Here is a 26,688-nt window from a genome sequence, read left to right as displayed (position 1 = left end):
CCTCTCTTCTCTGCCTGCCTCTCTGCCTACTTGTGATCTCTCTCTCTGTCAAATAAATAAAATCTTTAAAAAAAAAGATACTATTAACATACCATATAATTCATCCACTTAAAGTTTGGTTCGGTAATCTAAGTATATTCAGAATTGTGCAGCCATCACTGTCATCAGTTTTAGAACATTTTCAGTAGCCTCAAAAAAAGCCCCATACGCATTAGCAGTAACTTTTTTCTCTAACCCTTCCCAGATCTAGGCGACCGCTAATCTTATTCTATACATTTGCCTATTCTGGATATTTCATATATACAAAATCACACAATATGTGGTATTTTATGATTGGCTTCTTTCTTTTCTTTCTTTTTTCTTTTCTTTCTTTCTTTTTTTTTTTTTTTTGGAAGTTTTATTGACATAATCTGTGCTCCCATTGTGGGCCTCAAGTTTACAACCCCAAGATCAAGAGTCACATGCTCCCCCCCGCCCCCGACCAAGCCATCCAGGTGCCCCTATGATTGGCTTCTTTCATTTCACATTAATGTTTTCAAGATTCATGCATGTCATATCAATTCCTTTTTATTGTGGAATAATATTCCATTTTATGGCTATAGCATATCTTACTTATCCATTCAGAATTGATGGGCATTTGGGCTATGTCCGTTTTGGTCGTTATGAATAATGCTCTGACCATTTGTGGACAAGTTCTTGCGTGAACCCACGTTTCAGTTTCTCTTGGGTGTATGCCTAGGGATAGAATTGCTGGGTCTTCCCGGTGTGTCTGTGCTTAAGCTTTTGAGGAGCTGCCAGACTGTCCTCCAGACTGGTCGGACTGTTTCACATTTACCAGAAATGTGTGAGGATTCTATTTTCTACACATTCTCACCAGCATTGTCTTGTCTCTCTGATTCTATCCATGTTAATAGGTATGAGGTTGCTGATCTTTCTCTTGATGGATTTCTAATCTTTTTTTTCCCTGTTTTTTTTTTTTTTCCGCCCCCCTCCTTAAACTGAATCAGGAATTCTTACTCTTTTACCTGAATGAGTCACTCCTTTGGGGTTAGATCATCTCCAGTAACTACCATTATTTTGAAGACTGAAATGTTTTCCCTCTGAATTTCAGCAGATTTGTTGTTGGCATCCAGATGTTACCTGTGGTAAACAGGGCTGAGGGTTGGTACTCCTGTCTTACCACACCCCATCTCTCTTAGTCCTCTGAGTGCCCCAAACCTCTATTCACTGAAAAAGGGTATCACGGCTGCACAGAGACCCTCCTGTTACAGTGAGCAGAATCCAGGCCAGGGGCCTGGTACCTGCCTCAGTTTCAAATGTCTCCAGGCCAGTGGACTACTTAACAGACTTATCAGACACTGGGAGAACTGTCGGGGTGGGGGTTTCCTTGTCACAGGGCCCTTTCTTGCAAGTACACAAAAGACTTCCAGCAGAAACCACCTGCCAGACTACATGAATCACTCATCCATTTTCTCTAATTTATAGCTTGGTTAAATCATGTCTGCATAATTTATGGTAAGGTAGATCCTCTATGGACTGGAATTTACATTCAGTATAAAAACATTTGCCCAGTATGTGTTATGAATGAGATTATAAACATGCTTATGTATCTAAAACTATTTCTGAGAGTCACAATTTTCAAGCCCTTTAGAAGGATACTGATGATTGAGTTAATTTACTGGCTATTTTTATCTGTTAATAAAAATAAGGCCACTTGGCACTCAAGCTTTGGAACTAGAGTTCTGTCACTTAAAATGGAATGATGATAGTACCTAACTTGAAGCCTTTTCTGAGTATTGAATCAAGCTGCATGTGTTGTTAGCCTCAGCCCACCTAGCCTGGGCCAACATTTTATATTTCTGAAATGTGAGTATTTCAGTTTTATATCTGTTAAACCACAGATATGTAGTGTAGGGCCTTAGGTTTTTACTGGATTAAGATAAAGTAAACAATTAAAATCTAGGGGCGCCTGGGTGGCTCAGTGGGTTAAGCCTCTGCCTTCGGCTCAGGTCATGATCCCAGGGTCCTGGGATCGAGCCCCACATCGGGCTCTCTGCTCAGCAGGGAGCCTGCTTCCCCCCTCTCTCTCTGCCTGCCTCTCTGCCTACTTGTAATCTCTGTCTGGCTTGTGATCTCTGTCTGTGAAATAAATAAAAATAAAATCTTTAAAAAAAAAAAAACAATTAAAATCTAACTGTCAATATCTTTAATCTCTTTTTAGGCAATTGCCATTGTACTGGGGTTCATGGTTATTGTGGCTTTTGCTTTAATAATTTTCTTTGCCGTGAAAACCCGAAGAAAGATGGATCGGTATGACAAGTCGAATATTTTGTGGGACAAGGAACATATTTATGATGAACAACCCCCTAATGTCGAAGAGTGGGTAAGTGGTAAAATACCGGACATTTGCTTTTTTTTTTTTTTTTTAATAACAGGCTTCTGTCTCAACCTGACCTTTAGTGCTTTGTGAAACTGTGTTCTTAGAATTACTGTTTGTATATGTTGCAAGAGTTGTGCCCTCATGTTTTACTCAGAATTTAAGAAGGTGCTATGATTTTTTTTTTTAAAGATTTTATTTATTTATTTGACAGAGATCACAAGTAGGCAGAGAGGCAGGCAGAGAGAGAGAGATAGGGGGAAGCAGGCTCCCTGCTGAGCAGAGAGCCCGATGTGGGGCTCCATCTCAGGACCCTGGGATCATGACCTGAGCCGAAGGCAGAGGCTTTAACCCACTGAGCCACCCAGTTGCCCCGGTGCTGTGATTTAAAAAAAAAAAAAATAAAGTGGAAATTGTTTGACTGCAAAATGAAAACCAGATCTTTTTTAGATTGATTAATTGATTGATTGATTGATTCATTCATTCATTCATTTTGTTGGGGGCGCATTCACAAGCAGGGGGAGGGGCAGAGGGAGAGAGGGAGGGAGAATCTCAAGCAGGCTCTGCCCCAAGCCTGACATGGGGCTTGATCTCATGACCCTGAGATCATGACCTGAGTCAAATCAAGAGTCGGACACTGGGGTACCTGGGTGGCTCAGTCTGTTAAGTGTCTGACTCTTGTTTCTTGCTCAGGTCCAATCTCAGGATTGTGGGATTCAACTCTGCATCGGGCTGCAAGCAGCTTGGAGTCTGCTTGTCCCTCCTCCTCTGCTCCTCCCCTCACTTGTCCTTTCTCTCTCTCTCTCTCAAATAAATAAGTAAAATCTTAAAAAAAAAAAAAATAAGATTCAGGCGTCTAGCTAATTGAACCACCCAGGCACCCCTCAGATTTCCATTTACAAGAAGTGTATCTAGGCATTGAAAAGAAATGGCTTCTAAAGGAATCATGCAGAAAGAACTTGGTCTTTGCAAAACAGAACCATTCCTCCCCCTTTATATTCCTGGTTATCATTTTGGAGGGGGGCACTGCTACTTAGGATGCTTGCTGTCTTGGGTCACGAGGGGTGTTTTGGAGTGGTGGCAAGTGCTATGTACAAAGTGTTTACATGGGTAACAGCCTAGCAAATTATAGTGACTAATTCTTTTTTTTTTTTTTTTAAGATTTTACTTATTTATTTGACAGAGAGAGATCACAAGTAGGCAGAGAGGCAGGCAGAGAGAGAGAGATAGGGGGAAGCAGGCTCCCTGCCGGGCAGAGAGCCTGATGTGGGGCTCGATCCCACAACCCTGGGATCATGACCTGAGCCGAAGGCAGAGGCTTTAACCCACTGAGCCACCCAGGTGCCCCTATAGTGACTAATTCTGCATGGATACTTACAAAATATGTCAGTGAGGCAGAGAGAGATTAGAACAATTCCCTTGTTTATATATGCCATATTGTTATTTCTACCAGTATGTGTAGATGTGATTTGCTGAAAGCTCAGCAAGTTCCTCTTTCCAAAAATACCTTGGAAATATGTATTACTGATACCTAACATGTCCTCAGAGATGTCTGGAGTGAGACTTTATTTCTCAGAAACCCCTTTAGGAAGCAGTTGGAGGCATCCTCAGAAACTGCCATCATAGGTTTCTTTGAGCAGACTGACTTCTTGCCGTGAGGGTTAGCTGAGAAGCCTGGACAGGGCCTCCAGGGGAGGTTTGTTCTGGCCAGCGGGAGTGAAGGGAAAAGCGGTAAGGGCGGGGACTGCTGGTCAGGTCAGGGATAAAGATGTTGCTTATCTTGAAGACTCCTTTAGCCCTGGCATCCTGTATGTCTGATTTTTTTTTTTTTTTTAAGATTTTATTTCTTTATTTGTGTGAGAGAGAGAGAGAGAGAACCATCAGGGGGAAGTGGCAGGCAGAGGGAGAAGCAGACTTCCCGCTGATCAGGGAGCCCGATGTGGGGCTGAATCCTGGGATCATGACCTGAGCTGAAGGCAGACACCCAACCGACTGAGCCATCCAGGCGTCCCTGTGTATGTCTGATTTTAAGAAATCTAGAACTGTAGATGAGATTTTCCTCTAGTTAGTTAAAGAGCCGAAAGGAAACAGTCTTAGGAACATCAGAAGGTGTGGCATGTATACACCACTGAGAGGAGAGTTCCTGTGTTCCTGGCCTTGCCTTGAGGCCTGCATGGTTTCTTTTTCCTCCCCCTTTTTCCCCCCATAAAGTGTGAAGGTGTATGGGAGTGTTTTCTTTCGACCTTTAGCTCCAGGCAAGGCCACCTGTAGATGGAATAGGACCGTCTATTGTGAACTATGAAGTAAATGTTTCGCTGGGAGTTTCTGGGTGTGTCAGTTTTCACTGGCTGTTGGATTTGTTTACTCAAGGTTTCGAGAGCTGGGGAAAAAAAAACAACTATCTCAAGAGAGACTAATGCTGGTAGTAATAGTGTTCCAGTGAACTTTGGTCTCTCATCTGATTTTACTGTCCTGAGGTTTTAATCAGTTCTAGGTGCTTTTGATAATTGGGCAAAAGATAGCCATAACAATTTATGGAAGTGATACTTCCATAAAGCAGAAAGCACTTTACTTTTATTTTTTTATTTAATCATTTTATTTTCTAAGGATTTTATTTTTAAGTATTCTCTATACCCAGTGTAAGGCTCAGACCCACAAATGGCGAGATCAAGAGTCGAATGCGCCACTGGCTGCTGCTTTCTCATCTCTTCTCCTCTTCCCTTAGTTTCCCCAGCTGACATGCCTAAGAAATGCTATTTGAAATAAGTTATTTGGAGGTGATTTTAGCCACAGCTATTTTGCTTTTTCATCTGTTCTCCCCTCACCTGCTTGAGTTTGCTTTGCTGAACCTAGTCCCTCTTCCTTGTTTCTTCCATTTACTTCCACAGCTCTCCTTTTTGTGCTCTTTTGCTCCATTCTGCTCAGCACCTGTGTCCCTCTGATAACGTGTGTTAGAGGATTTGAGTCCCCTTAATGCCCATGGTTCTTGGCCACGCCACTTCCAAGAATGAAGAGGTGGACCAGACAAATACTGGTGGGCAGCAAAGCAAAGGTTATTGAGCAAGAGTGTAAAGTTCCCGGAGAGGGAGGGGGACCCCGGTGGGTTGCCCCTGAAGTCCTAACTTTAGGGATTTTTATGGCCTCTTTTGCGGAACTGTCTTAAGCAGCCAGGGTGTGCTGAGTGGTGCCAGTCAGGGCTTGGGCACTTATTTGTCTACCTATTAGGTTAATGTTTTGTGCTGATGGTCTTTTCTCTTACTGAATCTGGAGGCTTATGTCTTCACTGTCGCTTGCCCATGATACTGACCAGTGCTTTGTGGTTAATTGTCTTATTTTGGGTCGTTTTGCAGAAATCATTTCTGCAGAGGCTGCAAAATAGGATATCAGCGCTATCCTGTCTAAGCTGCAGAACCAGGATGTCAGTGCTACTTGATCTTAGCCATCCTGACTTCGTATCTTCTTTTTGGGGACCCTGACCGCCTAACTGTCCAACTAACTCCTAACAGTAGCGACCCAGGTGAAAATGTTTGATGCTGCGTATGAAGTGCCTGACAGTGGATTCGTGATTTTTCTACCTTTTGGTTTTTAGAAATTAATACCATAAAAATAATCTTCACTTAAATAATGGAAAGAAAACCTAGCATTGATTAGTTATACTAAGTGAGGATTAAAATTTGACTTCTAGGGGCTCCTGGGTAGCTCAGTTGATTAAGCTTCTGACTCTTGGTTTTTTTCCTGCTTAGGTCATGATCTCAGTGTTGTGAGATTGAGCCCCACATGGGGGGCTCTGTGCTAAGCATGGAGCCTGCTTAAGATTCTCTCCCTCTCCCTCTGCCCCTCCCTCACTCTTTCAAAAAATTAAATAAATAAATAAAAATGTAAAATTTGAATTTAATTGTAGGGAACTGAGATTAGATACTCCCCATATAGCTAATATAGCGGGGTTTTTTGTTTGGGGGGAAGAAAACCTTATTAAAGAACAATTAATTAGCTACTGAAAATTAGTTTTCTTCTTCCCTATGTATTAGGGTAGGTCTAGACAGTCATTATTTTATTAGGTCTTACTGCTTTTTCCTGGATTTTTGAAATCTTTAGGATCAGAATCCCTAGAGAAAGGCACTTCAAAAGTTGTGTCTTAAGAGTTTTAAGCAGGTTTCAGCCCTTAGGTATTATGTGTGGGAGAATGTACAACTCTGTAATTTCCTGTCTCCGAATCTCTAGCACAATGGTTTCTTTGCCTTCCTAGGGATTCTTAGGGTTGGGTTTTTTTTCCCCCCTTCCCCTTTCTGCATATCTTATACTTTATAAAATAAGCAAGCCATGTGTGTGGGTGTTAACCTGGTCCTTTGTAGTCAGTCCCTTAAGTTTGTACCAACATTGTTGTATGTTAGATGTTTGAAGGTTCTTTTTTTTTTTTTTTTAAGATTTTATTTATTTATTTGACAGAGAAGGTTCTTTTAATAAATTTGAGGGTGTTTGTTTTTTTCTGTTATATCCTCAAACTCCAGAGCTAGTTGGTCCTTTTTCTTTCTTTTTTTTTTTTTTTTAAGATTTTATTTATTTATTTGACAGAGAGAGAGAGATCCACAAGTAGGCAGAGAGGCAGGCAGAGAGAGAGGGGGAAGCAGGCTCCCCGCTGAGCAGAGAGCCCGATGTGGGGTTCGATCCCAGGACCCCGGGATCATGACCTGAGCTGAAGGCAGAGGCTTTAACCCACTGAGCCACCCAGGGGCCCCAAAATTCTGCTTTTTGATTTAACATTATATTACAGGCTTTTTATCACATCATTAAATACTCCTCAAACATTTTTGATACTTTTTATTGAAGTGCAATGTATATCTGTGTGTACAGAGTAAAGTACAGTAGGTCCACCAGTTGCTTAGCTTGGTGAGTTTTTTTTTGTTTTTGTTTTTGTTTTTTTAGCCTGGTGAGTTTTTATACGTATACGTAACTCACCCAGGTCAAGATGTAGTTTGTTCCAGTGTCTGTGGTTTCCTCATGCCCTTTCTCAGAAACCCCTAGAGGATGGTAACCCCTCTCATTCCTATCACTTGGTTTTTCTGTCAGTTGGTTTTGCCTGTTCTTAAAATTCATATGAATGAAATTACAAAATGTGTATTTTTGTGTCCACTTAACATAGTGTCTATGAGATTCATTTATGTTGTTGCAACTGTTGGTGTGCTGTTTTAATTTTTGTACTTTTTAGCAAAGTAGCAACTTCCCCAATCAATTATCCTCTTTTAAAAAGCCTGTGGATGGGGCACCTGGGTGGCTCAGTGTGTTAAGTGGCCAACTCTTGGTCTTGGTTTAGGTGTTGGTCTCAGGACTGTGAGCCCAGCCTGGAACCTACTTAAAAAAAACAAAACAACAAAACCTGTGGTCAGAATTATAATTAAAAACAAAACAAAACAAAAACCCAGGTTTGCTCAGAGAAGTGAAAGACCTGTACTCTGAAATACAAAACACTGATGAAAGAAATTAAAGCTGACACAAAGAAAGGGAAAGACATTCCATGCCCGTGGATTGGAAGAACAAATATTGTTCAAATATCCATACGACCCAAGGCAGTCTGTATATTTAATGCATTCCTTATCAAAATACCAACAGCACTTTTCACAGAAGTAGAACAAATAGTCCTAAAATTTGTATGGAACCACAAAAGACCCCAAATAGCCAAAACAATCTTGAAGAAGGAAAAAGTGGTGGCATTACAATTCCAGACTTGAAGTTATATTACAAAACTTAACGTTTATGGTTGTTGTATGGAAGTTTTAAGTCACTATATTGTACCCTTGAAACTAGTATAATACTGTATGTTAACTAACTGGAATTAAAATAAAACTTAAAAATAGTAAAAAACAAAAAGCAGGTTTTAAGGGAAATCTCTCCTTTCCATCCTTGTATTATTCATTCCCATTTGCTCATTTCTAGGTATCTTTTTCTACCGTTGCCTACTCTTGGAAGTACTCTTCTTAGTTTTTTATGATTCCTTTTATTGTGGTAATTTTTAAAAAGACTTATTTATTTTGAAGAGAGCACAAGTGGGGGGAGGGGCAGAGGAAGAGGGAGACAAGCGCACTCCCCGCTGAGTGGGTTCCAGAAGTGTGGGCTCAACCCCAGGGCCCTGAGACCATGATCCAAGCCAAAACCAAGGGTCAGACACTCAACCAACTGAGCCACCCAGGAGCTCCCTTTCATTGTTTCATTTGGTGAAAATAAAATCAAAGAAAAATAGACCCCCTGCTTAATTACATGAAAGTGTACTGATCACACCATTCTACCTGTACCTTGCCCGTTTCGCTTTAATAACCTATTGTGATGAACTTCTTACCACTTCATATTCACGTTTCATATGGATATAACATGTTTGATGTAACCAGTCTCATTGATGATTACATTTGCTCTTTATTTTTTTTGAGATTTATTTATTTATTTGACAGTGAGAAAGAGAGCACAAGCAGGGGGAATGACAGGCAGAGGGAGAAGCAGGCTCCCCACTGAGCAAGGAGCCCAATGCAGGGCTTGATCCCAGGACCCCATGATTACATCTGGTGCTGAAGGCAGACGCTTAACTGACTGAGCCGCCCAAGCACCCCATACATTGGCTATTTAATATTACAGTCAGTGGTAGGATTTTAAAAACTTTGTATACCTTGTGTATCTGGTTATATACTTATCTAGGACAGATTTTTCAGAGTAGTATTACTGAGTTAGAGGAGATATTTATTTATTTATTTATTTATTTGATAAATATTGAGACATTGAATATTGATATTGCCTTTTAAAGTAGCTGTACCAGTTTATACAACCAGCAGTGATGTTTGAATCTGTGGTTCCACACACCTTTTCTAGTAACATTCCACGGCATAGATGTATTTGGCCAATTCCTATTATTGAGTATTAAATTTTTTTTCAGTTTTTGACTTTTTAAAATACTGGCTTTTGTTTGTGGTGGTTTTTTGAGAAGGTCTTAGTATGAAAATAATATAAATTTATTCTAACAAAACACAAATATAGAAAAAAGAAAAGTAAAATGTGAAAGTTCCATCCTCTCTCTCACCATTTCCACTGGGCCTGCTTAATGACTTCTAAGAGGTTTATATCCTTTTTCTTTTCCTTTTTTTTTTTTTTTTTAAAGTAGGTTCTCTGCCCAGTGTGGAGCCCAGCACAGGGCTTGAACTCATGACCCAGAAATCAAGACCTGAGGTGAGATCAAGAGTCGGAAGCTTAACCAATTGAGCCACCTAGGTGCCCAATCCTTTTTTTTTTTTCCTTTTTATGAAAATTCAGTGCTCGTTTTGGCAGCACATACACTAAAAAAAAAAAAAGAAAGAAAATTCAGACAAATTTTATTCTTAAATTTTTTAATGCTCTCTGAAGAATTTTGTCAAATGAACTGTTCAGTTGTTCCATATACAAAAGGTCAATGTCTTCCTAATCCTTCTCCTTTTCTTAATTATTGATTTCATGCATTTTTTTTTTAAGAGAGGGAGAGAGAGAGCAAGGGTGGGGAGTGGTGAAGGAGCAGAGGGAGAGAGAGAATCTTACACAGGCTCTCGATCTTATAATCCTGAGATTGTGATCTGAGGTCAAATTAAGAGTTGGACTTTTGTATGACAGAGCCACCCAGATGCATCCTAAGACACTCATTTGCTCACTGCAATTTAATTTTTTGAAATTAGGTACTTCTTATTGTCGTGTGGATGTTTCTCCTCCCCCAGCTCCCCAACTTAGACTCCATCCCTGTGTGTAGTCAGAGACACAAAATCAGTACAGTATAGCAGAATGGGTATGAAATGTAGACTTGGGCCAAATTCCCCGGGTCATAATGCAGCCCTGCCAGTTGCTTTTGTGAGACCTGGCAAGATCTTTCTACTTGAGCTTCCCCATCTCTAAAATGGGGATGATCATTGTACCTACTGCATGGATTTGTTACAATAAGTGAACTTTATAAAATATTTAGAATAATTAAGTCTGTCAGTACATAACCCTTTACCTAGTTGCTTTTAGCAGCTCTATGGTATTACATAGTATGACAGTACCATGATTCATTCTCCTATTTATGGACGTTTTGATTGCTTCCACTTGTTTGCAGTTAGAGATAATGGTGCAGTGAACATTCCTACATGTTTTTATGCAATCTTGCTAGTATTATGAGATAGATTTTTAAAAGGGTTCATCGAGTGTCAGATTTTAAATTGTCAGGTGCTGCCACATTGCCTTGTTTTTAAAGGCTGTTTAGTTCTACTGACAATATAGGAGAGTGCTTTTTTCTCCACATCTTTGCCCTGCTCTGGATATCACTAGTCTGATTTTTATTAATCTGATAAGTGAAGATTGAGTTTTATTTTAACTTAAAAATTACTGTGATCAGGGGTGCCTGGGTGGCTCAGTTGGGTAAGCATCTCCCTTTGGCTCAGGTCATGATCTCCCTGCATCAGGCTCCCTGCTCAGTGGGGATCCTGCTTCTCCCTCTCCCTCTGCCTGCCGTTCCCCCCTGTTTGTGCTCTCTCTGTCAAAAAAAACAAATAAAATCTTAAAAAAAAAATTTTTTTTTGTGATTCAGTATATTTCCACCTGCTAATTTGTATTCTTAAATTAATTGAGTCATACCTTGGCTTAGTTTTCTTTTGATTTGTTCACTCTTAATGGAGTTTTTCATATTGTGAATATTAGCATTTTGTCTTATATGTTGCTAATACTTCTTCCCAGATTGTTTTTGGTCTTTCACCTTTTTTTTTTTTTTAACAATGTTTTTATTTTTGAAGTGCTTACATTTTTCCATTTGTATGTTTATGGCTTCCATATTATTTTTGTGTTGTTCCTGGAGAGTTTTCCGGACATCTTTGAGGTGTGTTAATAGTCTGTAGTTTCGGGGCACCTGGGTAGGCAGTTGGTTGTGTCCAACTCTTGCTTTCAGCTCATGTTGTGATTTCAGGGTCATGAGATGAGTCCTGTATCAGGCTCTGTGCTCAGCAGGGAATCTGCTTGAGACTCCCTCTCCCTCTGCCCCTGGCCCTGTGTGCACTCTCTAAAATAAATAAATAAAATATAAAAAAAAAAAAAAAGAATAGTCTTCTATAGTTTCTTCAGTTTTTAAAGTTATATTTTTTTACCCTATTGTGGACTAAATGTGTGCAGAGGATTAAGTTAAACATACTTGTCAGTTCATCCTTGATTAGTGTAAAGTTCCTCTCTTGTGTTTCTTGATTTTATAATTTTTTCATTTTAAACCTTTAGACCCAGGAACTTTTATTTTATTTAAAGATTTTATTTATTTATTTGACAGATCACAAGTAGGCGGAGAGGCAGGCAAAGAGAGAGGAGGAAGCAGGCTCCCTGCTGAGCAGAGAGCCGGATGTGGGGCTCCATCCCAGGACTCTTGGGATCACCACCTGAGCCGAACGCAGAGGCTTTATCTCACTGAGCCACTCAGGTGCCCCTAGACCCAGGGACTTTTAAAAATAACTTTAGTGAAGTATAATTTATGTGCCATAAAATTCACACATTATAAGTATACAATTAACTGATTTTTAGTAAACTTGTAGCATTGTGCACCCATTACCCCCAATCCAATTTTTAAAATAAATTTTTTATGTTAGAATAGTTTTAGATTTATTGAAAAGTTGGAAAGATGATAGAAAGAGTTCCCTATACAGTGCATTCAGTTTTCACTGTAAAGTCTTTAATAAATACTGATTCCTAATTACTGACTAAAACAGTTCATTCAGATTGGCCAAGTTATTTCCTAGTGTGATATGAGAGAAGATCTAATTTAATTTTGTTCCCAAATGACCAGTCATCCTGAATATTTATCTTCTGAAATTTTACATTTTTGGTGAAAGTCAATGCTCTGGGTTATTCTTCTTTTTGTGAACTCATTTTGACAAGAATAATTATGTAAAAAGTTACTAGATTGGGGCATCTGGGTGACTCAGTCGGTTAAGTGTCTGCCTTCAGCTCAGGTCCTGATCTCAGAGTCCTGGGATGGAGCTCCACATCGAGCTCCCTGCTCAGTGGGGAATCTGCTTCTCTCTCTCTCTCATATAAATAAAATCTTTTTTTAAAAAAGTTGTTAGGTCATTTTCTTCAAGTATATGGTAATTTTTTTGAAAAAGGAGGAAATCAGTGTTGAAGTTAACTTTGCTGTTATATAAGTGGAGAGCATTTTTTTATTTACATATATAGGGTCATATAGTAGGTGATAAATCCAGGTCTAGAACCCTAACTGAGCATTTCCATACCAGCATGCTCTTAGGGAAACTTTAATGATTACTTCTCTCTCTCTTTTTTTAATTGGACTTCAGCTTCACAGAAACAAATTAATCTTAAATCTTGGTTCATGACATTGTCACCTCTGGCCCATGCATAGCCTTCCTGTTTGTTATTTGTCTCATAATGGACACCTACATATCTACCAGCTCACCCAAGAATTATTAAGTCTAAGTTACGTTATGCTTTGTGGATTTTACTCTCCCATTCACCTGCCCCCAGAGGTGAACTAGCTCCAGGCTGCCTTCCCTGCTTCAATTAGATAAGATGGGGATCTTTCCCTTTCCATGGTCTTGACCTTAGGACTCAGGTGCTTCTCAGTGCTGGGAATCAACTCGTAGTCCCAGTGGAATCAGAGTAGGTCCCCCCAGATGTTCTCATATGGAGCAGACCTCCTCCTCGATGCTCTGAGCAATGTGTACAGCCTGCAAAACCAGCACTGCTAGGTTTGTGCGTTGCCATAGGCAGAGGAGTCCTTTCCTTCTTTTGTAGTTTGTTGTGGACAAACAGCCTTACTGTGTTGTTAGGGCCACCCCTTTCTTCTACTCTTCATGTATGATGGTGGCTTTTCTACCTTTGTCTGGTAGAAGCAGCACATTAGCTCAACTCCGCTCGAACAATTTTATTATTGCATAAATTCTATATATGCTTTTGATGTGTTTCAAACAGAAGAATTAATAAATTATGTGACCTACCCAAAAGCAGCAGCAGCATGCTAGGAACTTGAAATACCAGGGTTTGGAGTCTAGCTTCACTGCTTCTGTTGTGACTTAAGGCAGATTGTTTCTGTTGCTTTTAAACAATATGTATGTCAAGGAAGTCTGGTTTGGAGATGGATGGTATAGGGCAGCAGCACAGGATTTTGAAGGTCTGGGTTCGAGTGCTGATTCCAGCACTCTTTGGCAAACAGATTAAGTCCTTTGGACCCTGGGTTTCTTATTCATAAAATCTGGCCATATTATCTTGTCTCATGTGAGATGTATCTGAGAAAATGCAGTGTGAGTATAGTTGGGTGTCTTCCAGGGATATTGAAAACAATTGAATGTACAAAAAAGAAAGAATTTTGATGTTGAATGAATTAGCAATTTCCTAGTTACAGGTGACAGACAATACAACTTAGTATAGGTAAAAAGAGGAATTTATTTGCAAGATTTTGGATGTTGACTCATGATAACTTAGAACTTCAACAACTTAGCCACAGAGGACGGGGATATGGCTGGATATCAGGAACAATTAAAATCAGGGATTTAAACACCGTTATGATTTGTTTCTTTGTTTTCCTTCTGTCTGGATAGGCTTCATTTTTCTATCGGAGGAGAGGGGCAGGAAGCAACCCCTTAGAGCTCTTGAATTTTTCATGTTAGTGCTTCATTAGGACTGGCCTGGGGAAGGGGCCCTGATGAGGCTGAGGTCAGGGGACCTCAGCACCACTAACCCATGGTGCTCATGGGAGGACCCTCATCACAGAACATGGCAGTTGGCACTTCCCACAGTTACTGTGTGGAATAGGGAGGTGGTTTCTAGGGAAACTGCCCTGTAGACAATATGTAGTACATGAATTAATTGTAATTGCCCTCTGATTCATGATGACTCTGGCCATGTGGGCTGGTTTAAATTCAGAATGTCTTTTGAATAGCTTAGGATGGGTTTCTGAGCAGCTTTTTTTTTTTTTTTTAAGATTTTATTTATTTATTTGACAGAGATCACAAGTAGGCAGAGAGGCAGGCAGAGAGGCGGTGGGGGGGAAGCAGACTCCCTACTGAGCAGAGAGCCCAATGCAGGGCTCGATCCCAGGACCCTGGGATCATGACCTGAGCCGAAGGCAGAGGCTTTAACCCACTGAGCCACCCAGGTGCCCCTCTGAGCAGCTTTGAACGTGCCTGCTTCACTCATTGTCCCTCTGAACTCTGCAAGCTTCTCCCAGGAGGGTGTCATGCTGCTCAGATCCCTTCTGGCCCCTGCTTGAGTTGGGCTTCTTACCAGGGCAGGGAACTGTGTTCTAAGGAGCCAAGTCTTGCCAGAACACCGAGAATGCAAGTGGGGGCACTGTTTAGCCCTGGGTGTCAGAGCAGAGTTGGAAAGGACTAATACTCAGTAGCCCACGAAGATGAGTATTTCATGTTGATCTTTGTGTTCAAGTCTCTCTTCCCTCCACCTGCACTTTCAGAAGGTCATAAACGTAAGTATCAAGACATACAAACTCATTTTCTCTCGAGTTAATACTTATCAGTGGGGTCTGGCCTTAGAAAAGCACACGCCTATGGTAAATATCAAAGCGTTGATTGTAAGACATGTGCTCTGGAGGTTAGTTTTTATTGCTACCAACTGTGTTCGGGGTGCTATAGTAACTAAGAGTTCAGCACCTCAGTTTCAAGTGCTCTGTGAATAAATTTTGATCTGGCTTTGGTAAAGTGAAACAATCTGAGCGAGGTCCGGGACCTTAGGGTGGGGTCAGACTACCACACTACCTCACTACCAAGATGGCGGCTTTGCGGTGACCTGGAGTCAGGCGGAGGCTGCTCTAGCTGAGACGGCTTTCTCAGTGCTCTTGCCCATGTAATATATCAAGATGACCCGGGTTTGAGTTTCACATCTGAATTTTGGCAACAAAGCCAAAGGAAAAAATCACAGTGAAAGAAATAAAGGAACCAGCACTTCCTAAGTATTCATTTTGGGCTAGCCACTTTATACATTATTATTATCCTAACTGCAGCCCCAACAGGATGGGCACCCTTCTTGTAGAAGGAGAAATTGAGGTTTGCAGAGGGCTTTGTCTCAAACCTGTCTTCATGACCAGCAGGACAAGTGTTGTATTTGGCTTGTAACGTATAGATTTTGTTTTGTTGTTCTTCCTCTGAAAACCTCTAAGCCTCAGTTTTCTTTGCCAGTTGAATTGGGAAAAACAGTACTTAGGTAATAAAACTAACAGACTAAAATGAGATTTATATGCATGCGAAATGCTTGTCTACTACAGACCAGGATATCACTTCCCAGCTAGTATTTTCTGCATGTCTCCTAATTTGCACTTTTTCTGGTTATGCTACTTGATTTATATCAGAAGCAAGAATAGACTAAGTTTGGAAAGAACATGCCATCAACTAATTTCTCCATTGTTACCAAGTAGTAAGTGAAATTTATTAAATAAGATCCTGTTTTTAAGTAAGACATACTTTAAAGACTAACTTTGATATCTACCTAGTCTCATTTCTAGAAGTTTGTAAGGTTTTGACAGGTGATGAAACATTTCTGTAGCCTTGTTTCCAGCATTTACCTGTCGTGATAGGAACTAGTAAGGATGATCTGACTGGACCTAGAGAAGGGGAGAGAAAGAGACAGGGTCCCTGATGTGGCTCTTGGACCCTGTTCTTTGTGATCAGTATTGGGTGACTTTTGGCTTCCTTGGACTCTGATGAAGGTAATCACCTTGCCCCCAGGTGTCTTTGTCTTTTCGTTTGATAAAATCTTTATATGTCAGTGAAAATAAAGGTTTTATCTTCAGATAAACTGATGCTGTAATGATTAAAGGGCTTAGGTCAGAACCAGCGCATAACTTATTAACACACAGTAAATTCTAGCTAGAATGGTAATTGCCCGTGTTGCAATGATGAGCTTGAATAAGGAAGCTTGGGTAAGAGTACCCAAAATATAAATACATTTAATGTTGGTTCATTTTTTTTTAAATCTTTGTTTTATTTCATTTTTTTAGTGTTCCAAGATTCATTGTTTATGCATCACACCAGTGCTCCATGCAATACATGCCCTCCTTAATACCCACCACCAGGCTCACCCAACCCCCCACCCCCCTCCTTTCCAAAACCCTCAGTTTGTTTCTCAGAGTCCACAGTATCTCATGGTTTGTCTCCCACTCCAATTTCCCCCAATTCACTTTTCCTTTCCTTCTCCTAGTGTCTTCCATGTTATTCTTTATGATATATGAAAACCATATGATAATTGACTTTCTCTGCTTGACTTATTTCACTCAGCACAATCTCCTCCAGTCCCATCTATGTTGATGCAAAAGTTGGGTATACATCCTTTCTGATGGCTGAGTAATATTCCATTGTATATATGGACCACATCTTCTTTAGCGATTCCTCTGTTGAAGGGCATTTTGGCTCTTTGCACAGTTTGGCGATTGTGGACATTGCTGCTATGGACATTGGGGCACATATGGCTCTTCGTTTCACTACATCTGTATCTTTGGGATAAATACCCAGTAGTGCAATTGCAGGGTCATAGGGTAGCTCTGTTTTTAATTTTTTGGGGAATCTCTACAGTTTTCCAAAGTGGCTGCACCAACTTGAATTCCCACCAACAGTGTAGGAGGGTCCCCCTTTCTCCACATCCTCTCCAACACATGTTGTTTACTGTCCTGTTGATTTTGACCATTCTACCTGGTGTAAGGTGGTATCTCAATATGGTTTTGATTTGAATTCCCCTGATGGTTAGTGATGATGAACATTTTCTCATGTGTCTGTTAGCCATTTGTATGTTTTCTTTTTATTTTATTTTTTTAATTTAAATTTTTTATTTTCTTATTAACATATAATGTATTATTAGCCTCAGGGGTACAGGACTGTGAATTGCCGGGTTTACACACTTCACAGCACTCACCATAGCACATACCTTCCCCAATGTCCCTAACCCCACCTCCCTCTCCCTACCCCCCTACCCCCGGCAACCCTCAGTTTGTTTTGTGAGATTAAGAGTCTCTTATGGTTTGTCTCCCTCCCGATCCCATCTTGTTTCATTTATACTTTTCCTACCTCCCAAACCCCCCACATTGTCTCTCAACTTCCTCAAATCAGGGAGATCATATGATGGTCGTCTTTCTCTGATTGACTTATTTCATGAAGCACAATACCCTCTAGTTCCATCCACGTCATCGCAAATGGCAGGATTTAATTTCTTTTGATAGCTGCATAGTATTCCAGTGTGTGTGTGTATATATACCACATCTTCTTTATTCATTCATCTGTTGATGGACATCTGGGTTCTTTCCATAGTTTGGCTATTGTGGACATTGCTGCTATAAACATTCGGGTGCACGTGCCCCTTCAGTTCACTACATTTGAATCTTTAGGGTAAATACCCAGTAGTGCAATTGCTGGGTCGTAGGGTAGCTCTGTTTTCAACTTTTTGAGGAACCTCCATGCTGTTTTCCAGAGTGGTTACACCAGCTTGCATTCCCACCAACAGTGTAGGAGAGTTCCCCTTTCTCCACATCCTCGCCAGCATCTGTCATTTCCTGACTTGTTAATTTTAGCCATTCTGACTGGTGTGAGGTGGTATCTCATTGTGGTTTTGATTTATATTTCTCTGAAGCTGAGTGATGTGGAGCATTTTTTGATGTGTCTGTTGGCCATCTGGATGTCTTCTTTGCAGGAATGTCTGTTCATGTCCTCTGCCCATTTCTTGATTGGATTATTTGTTCTTTGGTTGTTGAGCTTGATAAGTTCTTTATAGATTTTGGATACTAGCCCTTTATCTGATACATCATTTCCAAATATCTTCTCCCATTGTGTCCATTGTCTTTTGGTTTTGTTAACTGTTTCCTTTGCTGTGCAAAAGCTTTTGATCTTGATGAAGTCCCAGTAGTTCATTTTTTGCCCTTGCTTCCCTTGTCTTTGGCGATGTTCCTAGGAAGAAGTTGCTGTGGCTGAGGTCGAAGAGGTTGCTGCCTGTGTTCTCCTCAAGGATTTTGATGGATTCCTTTCTCACATTGAGGTCCTTCATCCATTTTGAGTCTATTTTCGTGTATCGTGTAAGGAAATGGTCCAGTTTCATTTTTCTGCTTGTGGCTGTCCAATTTTCCCAACATCATTTGTTGAAGAGACTGTCTTTTTTCCATTGGACATTCTTTCCTGCTTTGTCGAAGATTAGTTGACCATAGAGTTGAGGGTCTATTTCTGGGCTCTCTCTTCTTTTCCATTGATCTATGTGTCTGTTTTTGTGCCAGTACCATACCGTCTTGATGGTGACAGCTTTGTAATAGAGCTTGAAGTCTGGAATTGTGATGTCACCAACTTTGGCTTTCTGTATGTTTTCTTCTGAGAAGTGTCTGTTCATGATTTCTGCCCATTTTTTGACATGATCATCTGTTTTTTGTTGAGTTTGAGGAGTTCTTTCTAGATCCTAGATATCAGCCCTTTGTAATGTCATTTGTGAACATCTCCCATTCTGTGGGTTTTCTCTTTGTTTTGTTGACTTTCCTTTGCTGTACAGAAGCTTTTTATCTTGATGAAGTCCTAAAATTCATTTTCACTCTTTTGTTTCCTTTGCCTTTGGACACGTCTTGAAAGAAGTTGCTGTGGCCGATGTTGAAGAGGTTACTGCCTATGGTCTCCTCTAGGATTTTGATAGATTCTTGCCCCCACGTTGAGGTCTTTCATCATTTCCAGTTTATCTTTGTGTATGGTGTCATGGAGCAGAATAATAAACATTGTTAAAATGTCTATACCGCCCAGAGCAATCTATACTTTCAGTGCCATCCCTATCAAAATTCCACTGGCATTCTTCAAAGTGTTGGAACAAACAATCCTAAAATTTGTATGAAACTGTAATGTTGGTTCATTTTAACTTAATTTTCCCCTGATTTGTAAGCTTGCCACGAGAGAGAAAATACCAAATGCTCTCTTGAAGGTTGTAGGCAGGCTCTGCCTGTTTTGTCCCTGCACATGGGAGTGGGGAGGCCGGTGTGTTTGGGCAGGTGACAGGGACAGGGGGGTGCTGGTGATCAGCATTAGACATCTGCAGAAACTGGAACAGCGTTTTAATTTTCAACCAGGGCAAGAAGGGGTGCTGACTCTCGGGATTCTAGGTTCTCACCCCAGGAAAGATTTTGCTGTTATTTGAGGCCTCAGAGGGGATAGAGAACAAAAGTAGGAGCGCCCTATTCATCTACAGACTTAGCGCTCGACCTTGGGGAGGCCAGAGCATCATGGAGAGCCAGTTCAGGGAGTTATGATGAATGGTGAGGTGGGAGGTCGAAAATGCTTGAGCTAGTGGGTGTCTCTGTGGCTCTCTGAAAGCAAAGATTCCTACATTTCTGGCACTGCAATGAATGTTAACTATAGTTGTCATGGTCTAAGTGGGTCACTTGTCTGTGATGTATAGGAAAAGTGTGTGGTCCCTCAGTGGTTTTCAAACTGTAGCAAGCATCAGGATCATGTGGAGGGCAGAGTTAAAAGGGCTGCTGACCCACCCCTGTGGTTTCTCATCCTCAGGAATGGCACATGAGAGTGTGTGGTTCTAGCAAGTTCTCAGGTACTGTTGATGTTCCTGGAGTGGGGACCACAGTTTGAGAACCACTGTTCTATAGAAGCAAGCTGCGGCTTTAACACCGCAACCCCAGAGAGCTTTTGAGAGAAGCCGAGGCCTTTTCCATGCCGTGGCATACTTAGAAAATGGTATTGTTGTACAGAGCAGTAAACTTAAAGGGGATGTGGATCCCTAGATGGTGACTGACCATGGGCTCTAGCTCTGAGGACTGAGGTGTTCTGTGCCTCATGGCACACCTGTTGGGGTGTGCTGACACAGGGTACGTGAGTCTGCAGCAGGATTTCCGTTTCTAGGACAAGGGGACCTTGAATGAGATCACAGACTGAGTATGAGGTTTCTACACTGCTCCCCACCCCCCAAGTTCAAATACCTCTTTGAAACTTAGGGAGCGGCAGAATTCACCTTTGCTGGTGTACGTTAATAATTACCTGTGGGCAACGTCAGTTTGGGCAGGGGACCTTGTGTTAGCTAAATCCTCAGTGGCATCTGATTAAGATAAATTAATCAGATTTGCTCAAGCCTCGTCCACCATCTCTTCATTTGTCGGATTAGTTCCTTGGAGAGCATCTCTGTTCAACCCGCGGAGGGCAGAGGAACCTCTTGAGGGTGCTTTCTGGAGGCAATTTTGAGGCTTTCGTTGAGCGAGCATCTATGAGCGTAAAACAACCAAAAACAGGAAAAACGAGTTGGGCCGCTTGCTGTAGTGCCAGAGAAGGTGGACCTCAGGTGGTAAACACTGGAGATGGTACTTTGAGATAATGGTGCTCTTCCCTCTGATGTCTGCTGTGTTTCTCCACTTAACAAGCAGGAAAAGCCTTTCTGTTTCCCTTTTGAGGGTGGTGTTCCTACACTCTGATCTCAACAGAGACCCCTGGTGACGAAGCACGTATTCATTTTAATTTTCAAGTCCGTTTAATCCACAGTAATTTTGTTGCAAAATCGTCTCTAACAACATTCGTTTGATAAGCAAGTAAAACTCTTCAGAGTGGATTCATGTCATACTGGTTAGGGTGTGGTGAGGAGGTAAGGCGCGAGAATGGTTCCTGTTGTTTCAGGGAATAGTCAGCACCGAGACAACAGGAGTACCTCCAGCCATCCTTAAGTGACTGAGGTGGCTGTAAGTTGTGCCAGAAAGAGTTTGTCTTTGGAATCAGGTGGACCAGGGTTCCAATCCTCCCTCTACCAAGTGACCTTGGGCCGATTAATTTACTCACAAAGACTCAATTTCCTCATCTGAAAATGGAGATAGTCCTATCTCTCCTGGCAATGGTGAGGAACAAACAAGGCCAGGTTTTGTAGGCATGTGACTGATACTCAAACAAGTGAACTTTCCCTTCCGTTCTCAGAGGTCAGTGACTTGTGTCACATTGCCCCCACCACTTGGATGTGGGTGGAGCCTGTGTTGTGTGGACTGGGAATGAAGAGGGGGCCAAGAGGAGAGTGGGGGTTGGCTGTCATTGCTCTTTTTGGGTTATGCTAATTGCAGATGACCTTGATTTGTGTGGAGAGCAGTGTTTTCCCACACTTGGTTTTGGGAGAGGGAGGGTTTCCTTTCAAAGTGACCTAAACCTTTCTTGACCTTTTTGTGCTATCTCTGACTTGAAGAAAGTTGGGGTGGGGCAGCTGCGCAGAAGCCCGGAGCGCAGGCACCCATGGTGGTGGAGATGCTCAGATCCAGGGGAGGAGGAGCCGTGAGGGTAGTTGCAGGGGGGACAGCTGCGCTGGAGCCACCCCTTTTGTTTGCCTTTTGGCACCCCACAGGGACTTAGGATGTTTTTATTAACTCTCCAAGGAGCGTTAGATGTTATTTGTTACCAGGATTTTTTTTCACAAGTGCGTAATCAGAACACTTCTAATAAGTATAACTAAAATGGGGGATTTTTTTTTAAAAAGGATTTTATTTATTTATTTGAGAGAGTATGAGCAGGGGGAGGGGCAAGAGGCAGAGGGAGAAGCAGGCTCCCCGCTGAGTATGGAGTCCAACGTGGGCCTCTAGTTGGTTAGATGTATGTTTTCTTCACAGCCACTGTGTATGTCCGTCCCTCCTTTTTCTTCTTTTTTAAAAAAGATTTCATTTACTTATTCATCAGAGAGAGAGCACAAGCAGGAGGAGCAGCAGGGAGAGGGAGAAGCAGGCTCCTGTGTGGGGCTCCACATGGGGCTTGGTTCCAGAATGCTGGGACCATGACCTGAGCCAAAGGCAGATACTTAACCAACTTGCCACCCAAGCGTCTGCTTCCTTCTGCTGTCTTGTTTTTCCCTTTCACAATGTCTGAATGTGGGATGGGGTGCTACTAGGACCAGCACCTCCTCAAACAGAAGCCATTTAAGGGAAGCCAGTTGGGCCTGCTGTGTGGATTTCTGCAGTGTCCGTCCACCCCTCCACTCCCCAACCCCCCACCCCCTGCTTTACTTGGGTCTCCTCCCCTCTGAAAGGCTCTGGGGTGGGAGTATGGGATCAGGCCTCCAGGCTGGCCCCGAGGCTCCACCGGGCTTCAGAGCAGTACCCACCGGCTCTCAAACTTTTCTTTCCCCTCAGTACTTACGGTTAAAAGGCCTATCATTTTTTACTTCATATTTTCACTCTGCTTTCTTCTAACCCTGATCCCTTAGAGCTTTTCTCAGGATACTTTAGGAAAGTCATTCACTATTTTTTATTGAGTATTAAGCCTCGTTTTTCTCAGGTTCTAAAGCTTTAAAAATTTACAACAGTTATTAGAATTTATTTGCTTATTGTCAAGAATTAGAATTTGTTTGCTTATTGTCAAGAATTTGAGCTACATCATCAAGTTTTGTGGACTGGCTGAGGACCCAATCAGTAATACCAGTGCTGCTCAGAAATCCCTTTGTGGGGTGCGTTAGGTGTCTGCCTTTGGCTCAGGTCGTGAGTCCTGGGGTCGAGCCCTGCATGGGGCTCCCTGCTCAGCAAGAAGCCTGCTTCTCCCTCTCCCACTCCCCCTGCTTGCGTTCCCTCTATTGCTGTGTCTCTCTCTGTCAAATAAATAAATGAAATCATAAAAAAAAAGAAATGCCTCTGCTCACACCAGGAAACACAGGCTGAGGGCTCCTGTGTAAGTGCCCACTGGGGCTGCTGTTCTTTGAATGCAGCAAGTTTGCATTGGTACTATGAGAAAAGGAATAATTCAGCTTCTTTCAGGAAAAATAAGGATAGGAAGAAAAAAAATGCCTTACTCCTTGTTTTACAAACGTATTTTGCCTTTGCCTAGAGATTATTAAGCTCCTTTTCAGGACAAAGCCTGCTTCTTATTTATCTTTGAGTCTGGCTGGAGAATTTTTTTTTTTAATCTGCAATGCATTATAAATTTGCATATCATACTTGCACCGGGGCCATGTTAATAATTAATCTTTCCTGCATTGTTCTAACTTTAGTATACCTTCTGCCAAAGCAAAGCACTGCCTTGGGATTTTCTGTGTATATGCATAAAAAAGGTTTAAAAACTGGAGCCCTGTGCTGGAGGGTGAAGCGAGGGGTCAAGCTGGTCTGGTTCTGCTGACTCGAAGAGCTGAAGGTCAGCTCAGAGCAGCTCATTTGATAAGGTGTTTGGATATGCACAGCATAGAAGTTCAGCAGTAATAAACGAGATCACCTTTCTGCAGCCAGTTCTGGCTCCTGATTTGTGCCTGGTACCATGCTGGGCTCTGGAGACCCAGGGAAAGGTAGGAGGCAGCCCAGGGAGGGGTGGCGGATTGTAGCAGAGGCTTCTGAGGGAGCCGTATAGTTCAGTCCCACATTAACCTTTTCCTAGGTGTAGGTGCTTGGAAAAAGTGTCTAGCTCCCTGAGTCATAGCTTCCTCATTTCTGAAAAGGGAATGATAGTATTTACCTGTACGCTTGTGCCTACTGAATGATCTGTGTTTCATTGTTTGGCACATTGTAAGCGGGCAGAAAGTTGTTGTCTTAAGAATAGTCCACTGCCCCCTGAAGTTAGAACAATGACGGGAACAAGCCATTATTCTGGTTGGGAACGATTGTAAGGCCTTGCCTAAGTGCTGTCCTGTGGGAGGCTTGTGTGCACAGGTGCTGAGCGAGACCAAGCACAGGTGGGTGCCTCATCACTCAGCAGAGACATGTGTGGAAGGTCTCTGGGGCTTATGGGCATGGCCACTACTTGGTAGTGAGCCAAGACTTGAAGCCCAGTTAAGGATTATCTGGCAAAGACAGGGAAAGGCTTACCCTTCCAGGCACTAAGAAGTCTGCAAGGATACCCAGGTGCCTTTTTTGGTAAGGTTTCGATTTCAGGTTTGCCAGAACAGTAGAGCTTTGCAGCCTCGGCTCAAGTTGTGAAAAGGAGAAACATGGAAAAGTGTTAAATGGGTCTTTAAGTAAAGGAAGTCTTTTGAAATTCTGATGAAGTGTCCAAGATAAGAGTAGACCTTTGACTTGGGGAGCATTTGCCTGTGAAGCTTGGCAGTGGTGTCAAGTTCCAGGGAATCCATTGGGAGCCGAGAATGGTTCCCACCTGTCCGTGTCCCCACGCGGTGACATCTAAGCACACTCCCTTGCAAGCCACACACTGGTTTCCCAGTTGCCGCCAAACTTCCACTTTCAGAAGGAAGTGATCCCATTTCTGGCTTGAGGGACTGCTAATCAAGAATACCTTATGTACTTCAAGTGGTGGGTAAAGAGATATCTTGGTATGTGTTACTGCAATGATGGAAAGGAGCAGGTCCTGTTTCAATGCTATGCTTAATGGGAAACAAGGCATAAACTGTGTGTGTTGTAGGGAAATACTCTGTATTGGTGCTGAACCTAATTGTAAGGACTTAATAGCAAAATAATCTGCTTTCACATTTAAATACTTACAGAAATTCTTTGTTTAGATCAGCTGGCTTCAATTTCAGAACCCAGCATCTTCTGAGTTTTTACTACGCTCATCAAGGTACTGTGCTAAATAGGGTGTCTTCTCATCTCATTGGACTGTAAACAGAACTTTATGACGTAGGTCGTTTCCTCATTGACCATGCCACTAATTTTTTTTTAGTTGTAGTAAAATTAACATACAATGTTATATCAGTTTCAGGTGTATGACATAATGATTCTGCAACTGTCTATATTCCTCATTGCTCATATGATAAGTATAGTCACCACTTGTCACCAAACAACATTATTACAATCTTACTGACTGTATTTTCTATGCCGAACTTTTCATCTTTGTGACTTGTTCTGTAACTGGAAGTTTACACCTCTTTTTTTTTTAAGAGTTTATTTATTTATTTGATAGAGATCACAAGTAGGCAGAGAGGCAGGCAGAGAGAGAGAGGAGGAAGCAGACTCCCTGCTGAGCAGAGAACCCGACATGGGGCTCCATCCCAGGACCCTGAGATCACGACCTGAGCCGAAGGCAGAGGCTTAACCCACTGAGCCACTCAGGCACCCCAAGTTTGCACCTCTTAATCCCTTTTATTTTACCTAGCCCCCCCACCCACGTCCCCTCCAGCAACCACAGGCTTGTTCTTTGTATTGAAGATCTGTTTTTTGGGGCACCTGGGTGGCTCACAGGGTTAAGCCTCTGCCTTCAGCTCAGGTCATGATCTCAGGGTCCTGGGATCGAGCCCCACATTGGGCTGTCTGCTTAGCAGGGAGCCTGCTTCCCCCTCTCTCTTCACCTGCCTCTCTGCCTACTTGTGATCACTGTCCGTGTGTTAAATAAAAATCTTTAAAAAACCAAACAAACTGGTTTTTGTCTCTTTTTTTCTTTGTTTATTCATTTGTTTTATTTCTTAAATTCCATATATGTGAAATCATGTGGTATTTGTTTTTCTCTATCTGACTTATTGACTTAGCTTGACTTATATGACTAACATAGCCTCTAGGTGCATTCATGTTTTTGCATATGGCCAGATCTCATTCTTTTTTGTGGCTGAATAACATTATCCCATATACATCACATCTTTTTTGCCCAGTCATCTGTCATTGGACACTTTGGTTGTTTCCATATTTTGGCTATTGTAAATAATGCTGCAGTAAACACAGAGAGGGATGCATATAGCTTTTTAAATTAGTGTTTTTGTTTTCTTTGGGCAAATAACCAGGAGTGGAATGACTGGATCTTATGGCCTATTTTTAATTTTTTTTTTAAGATTTTATTTATTTATTTGACAGAGATCACAAGTAGGCAGAGAGGCAGGCAGAGAGAGAGAGGGAGAAGCAGGCTTCCCGCTGAGCAGAGAGACCGATGCGGGGCTTAATTCCAGGACCCTGGGATCACGACCTGAGCCGAAGACAGAGGCTTTAACCCACTGAGCCACCCAGGCGCCCCAATTTTTTGAGGAGCCTCCATACTGTTTTCCGCAGTGGCTGCACCAGTTTGCATTCCGTCCAGTAGTGCCTGAGGGTTCCTTTTTCTCCACATCTTTACCAGTGTCTTATCTTTTTGTTGTTGTTGTTTGTTGTTATCATTATTTTGTCTTTTTATTATTTCTTTTTGATTTTTGCCTTTCTGGCAGATGTAAGGTGATATCTCAGAATGCTTTTGATTTGCATTTCCCTGATGATTGGTGATGTTGAGCATCTTTTCATGTGTCTCTTGGCCATTTGTGTGTCATCTGGGGAGAAATGACTGTCAGGTCCTCAGCCCATTTTTTTTTTTTTTTTTAATTTATTTATTTGTTAGAGAGAGCGAGCGAGTGAGCACAGGCAGAGTGGTAGGCAGAGGCAGAGGAAGAAGCAGGCTCCCCGCCGAGCAAGGAGCCTGATGTGGGACTCGATCCCAGGATCGAGCTGGGATCATGACCTG

The 26,688-nt window shown here is 41.9% G+C and overlaps 1 protein-coding gene across 3 annotated transcripts in view; it reads left to right on the top strand.

Moving 5' to 3' along the window:
• The window catches only part of OCLN (occludin), an 84,463-nt gene that overhangs the window by 39,385 nt on the left and 18,390 nt on the right, over nucleotides 1-26,688 (top strand). For all 3 annotated transcript variants that reach the window (XM_080803909.1, XM_080803908.1, XM_080803910.1), the window contains exon 4: nucleotides 2,222-2,383. In XM_080803909.1, coding sequence (XP_080660035.1) covers nucleotides 2,222-2,383 — 162 coding nt within the window. The remainder of the gene's footprint in view (nucleotides 1-2,221; nucleotides 2,384-26,688) is intronic.

The sequence above is a fragment of the Martes martes genome (genome assembly GCF_963455335.1).
Source record: "Martes martes genome assembly, chromosome: 5".
Classification (NCBI taxonomy): Eukaryota; Metazoa; Chordata; class Mammalia; order Carnivora; family Mustelidae; genus Martes; species Martes martes.
The sequence above is the reverse complement of the archived record's forward strand: the minus strand, read 5'-3'. Positions and strand labels throughout refer to the sequence as shown.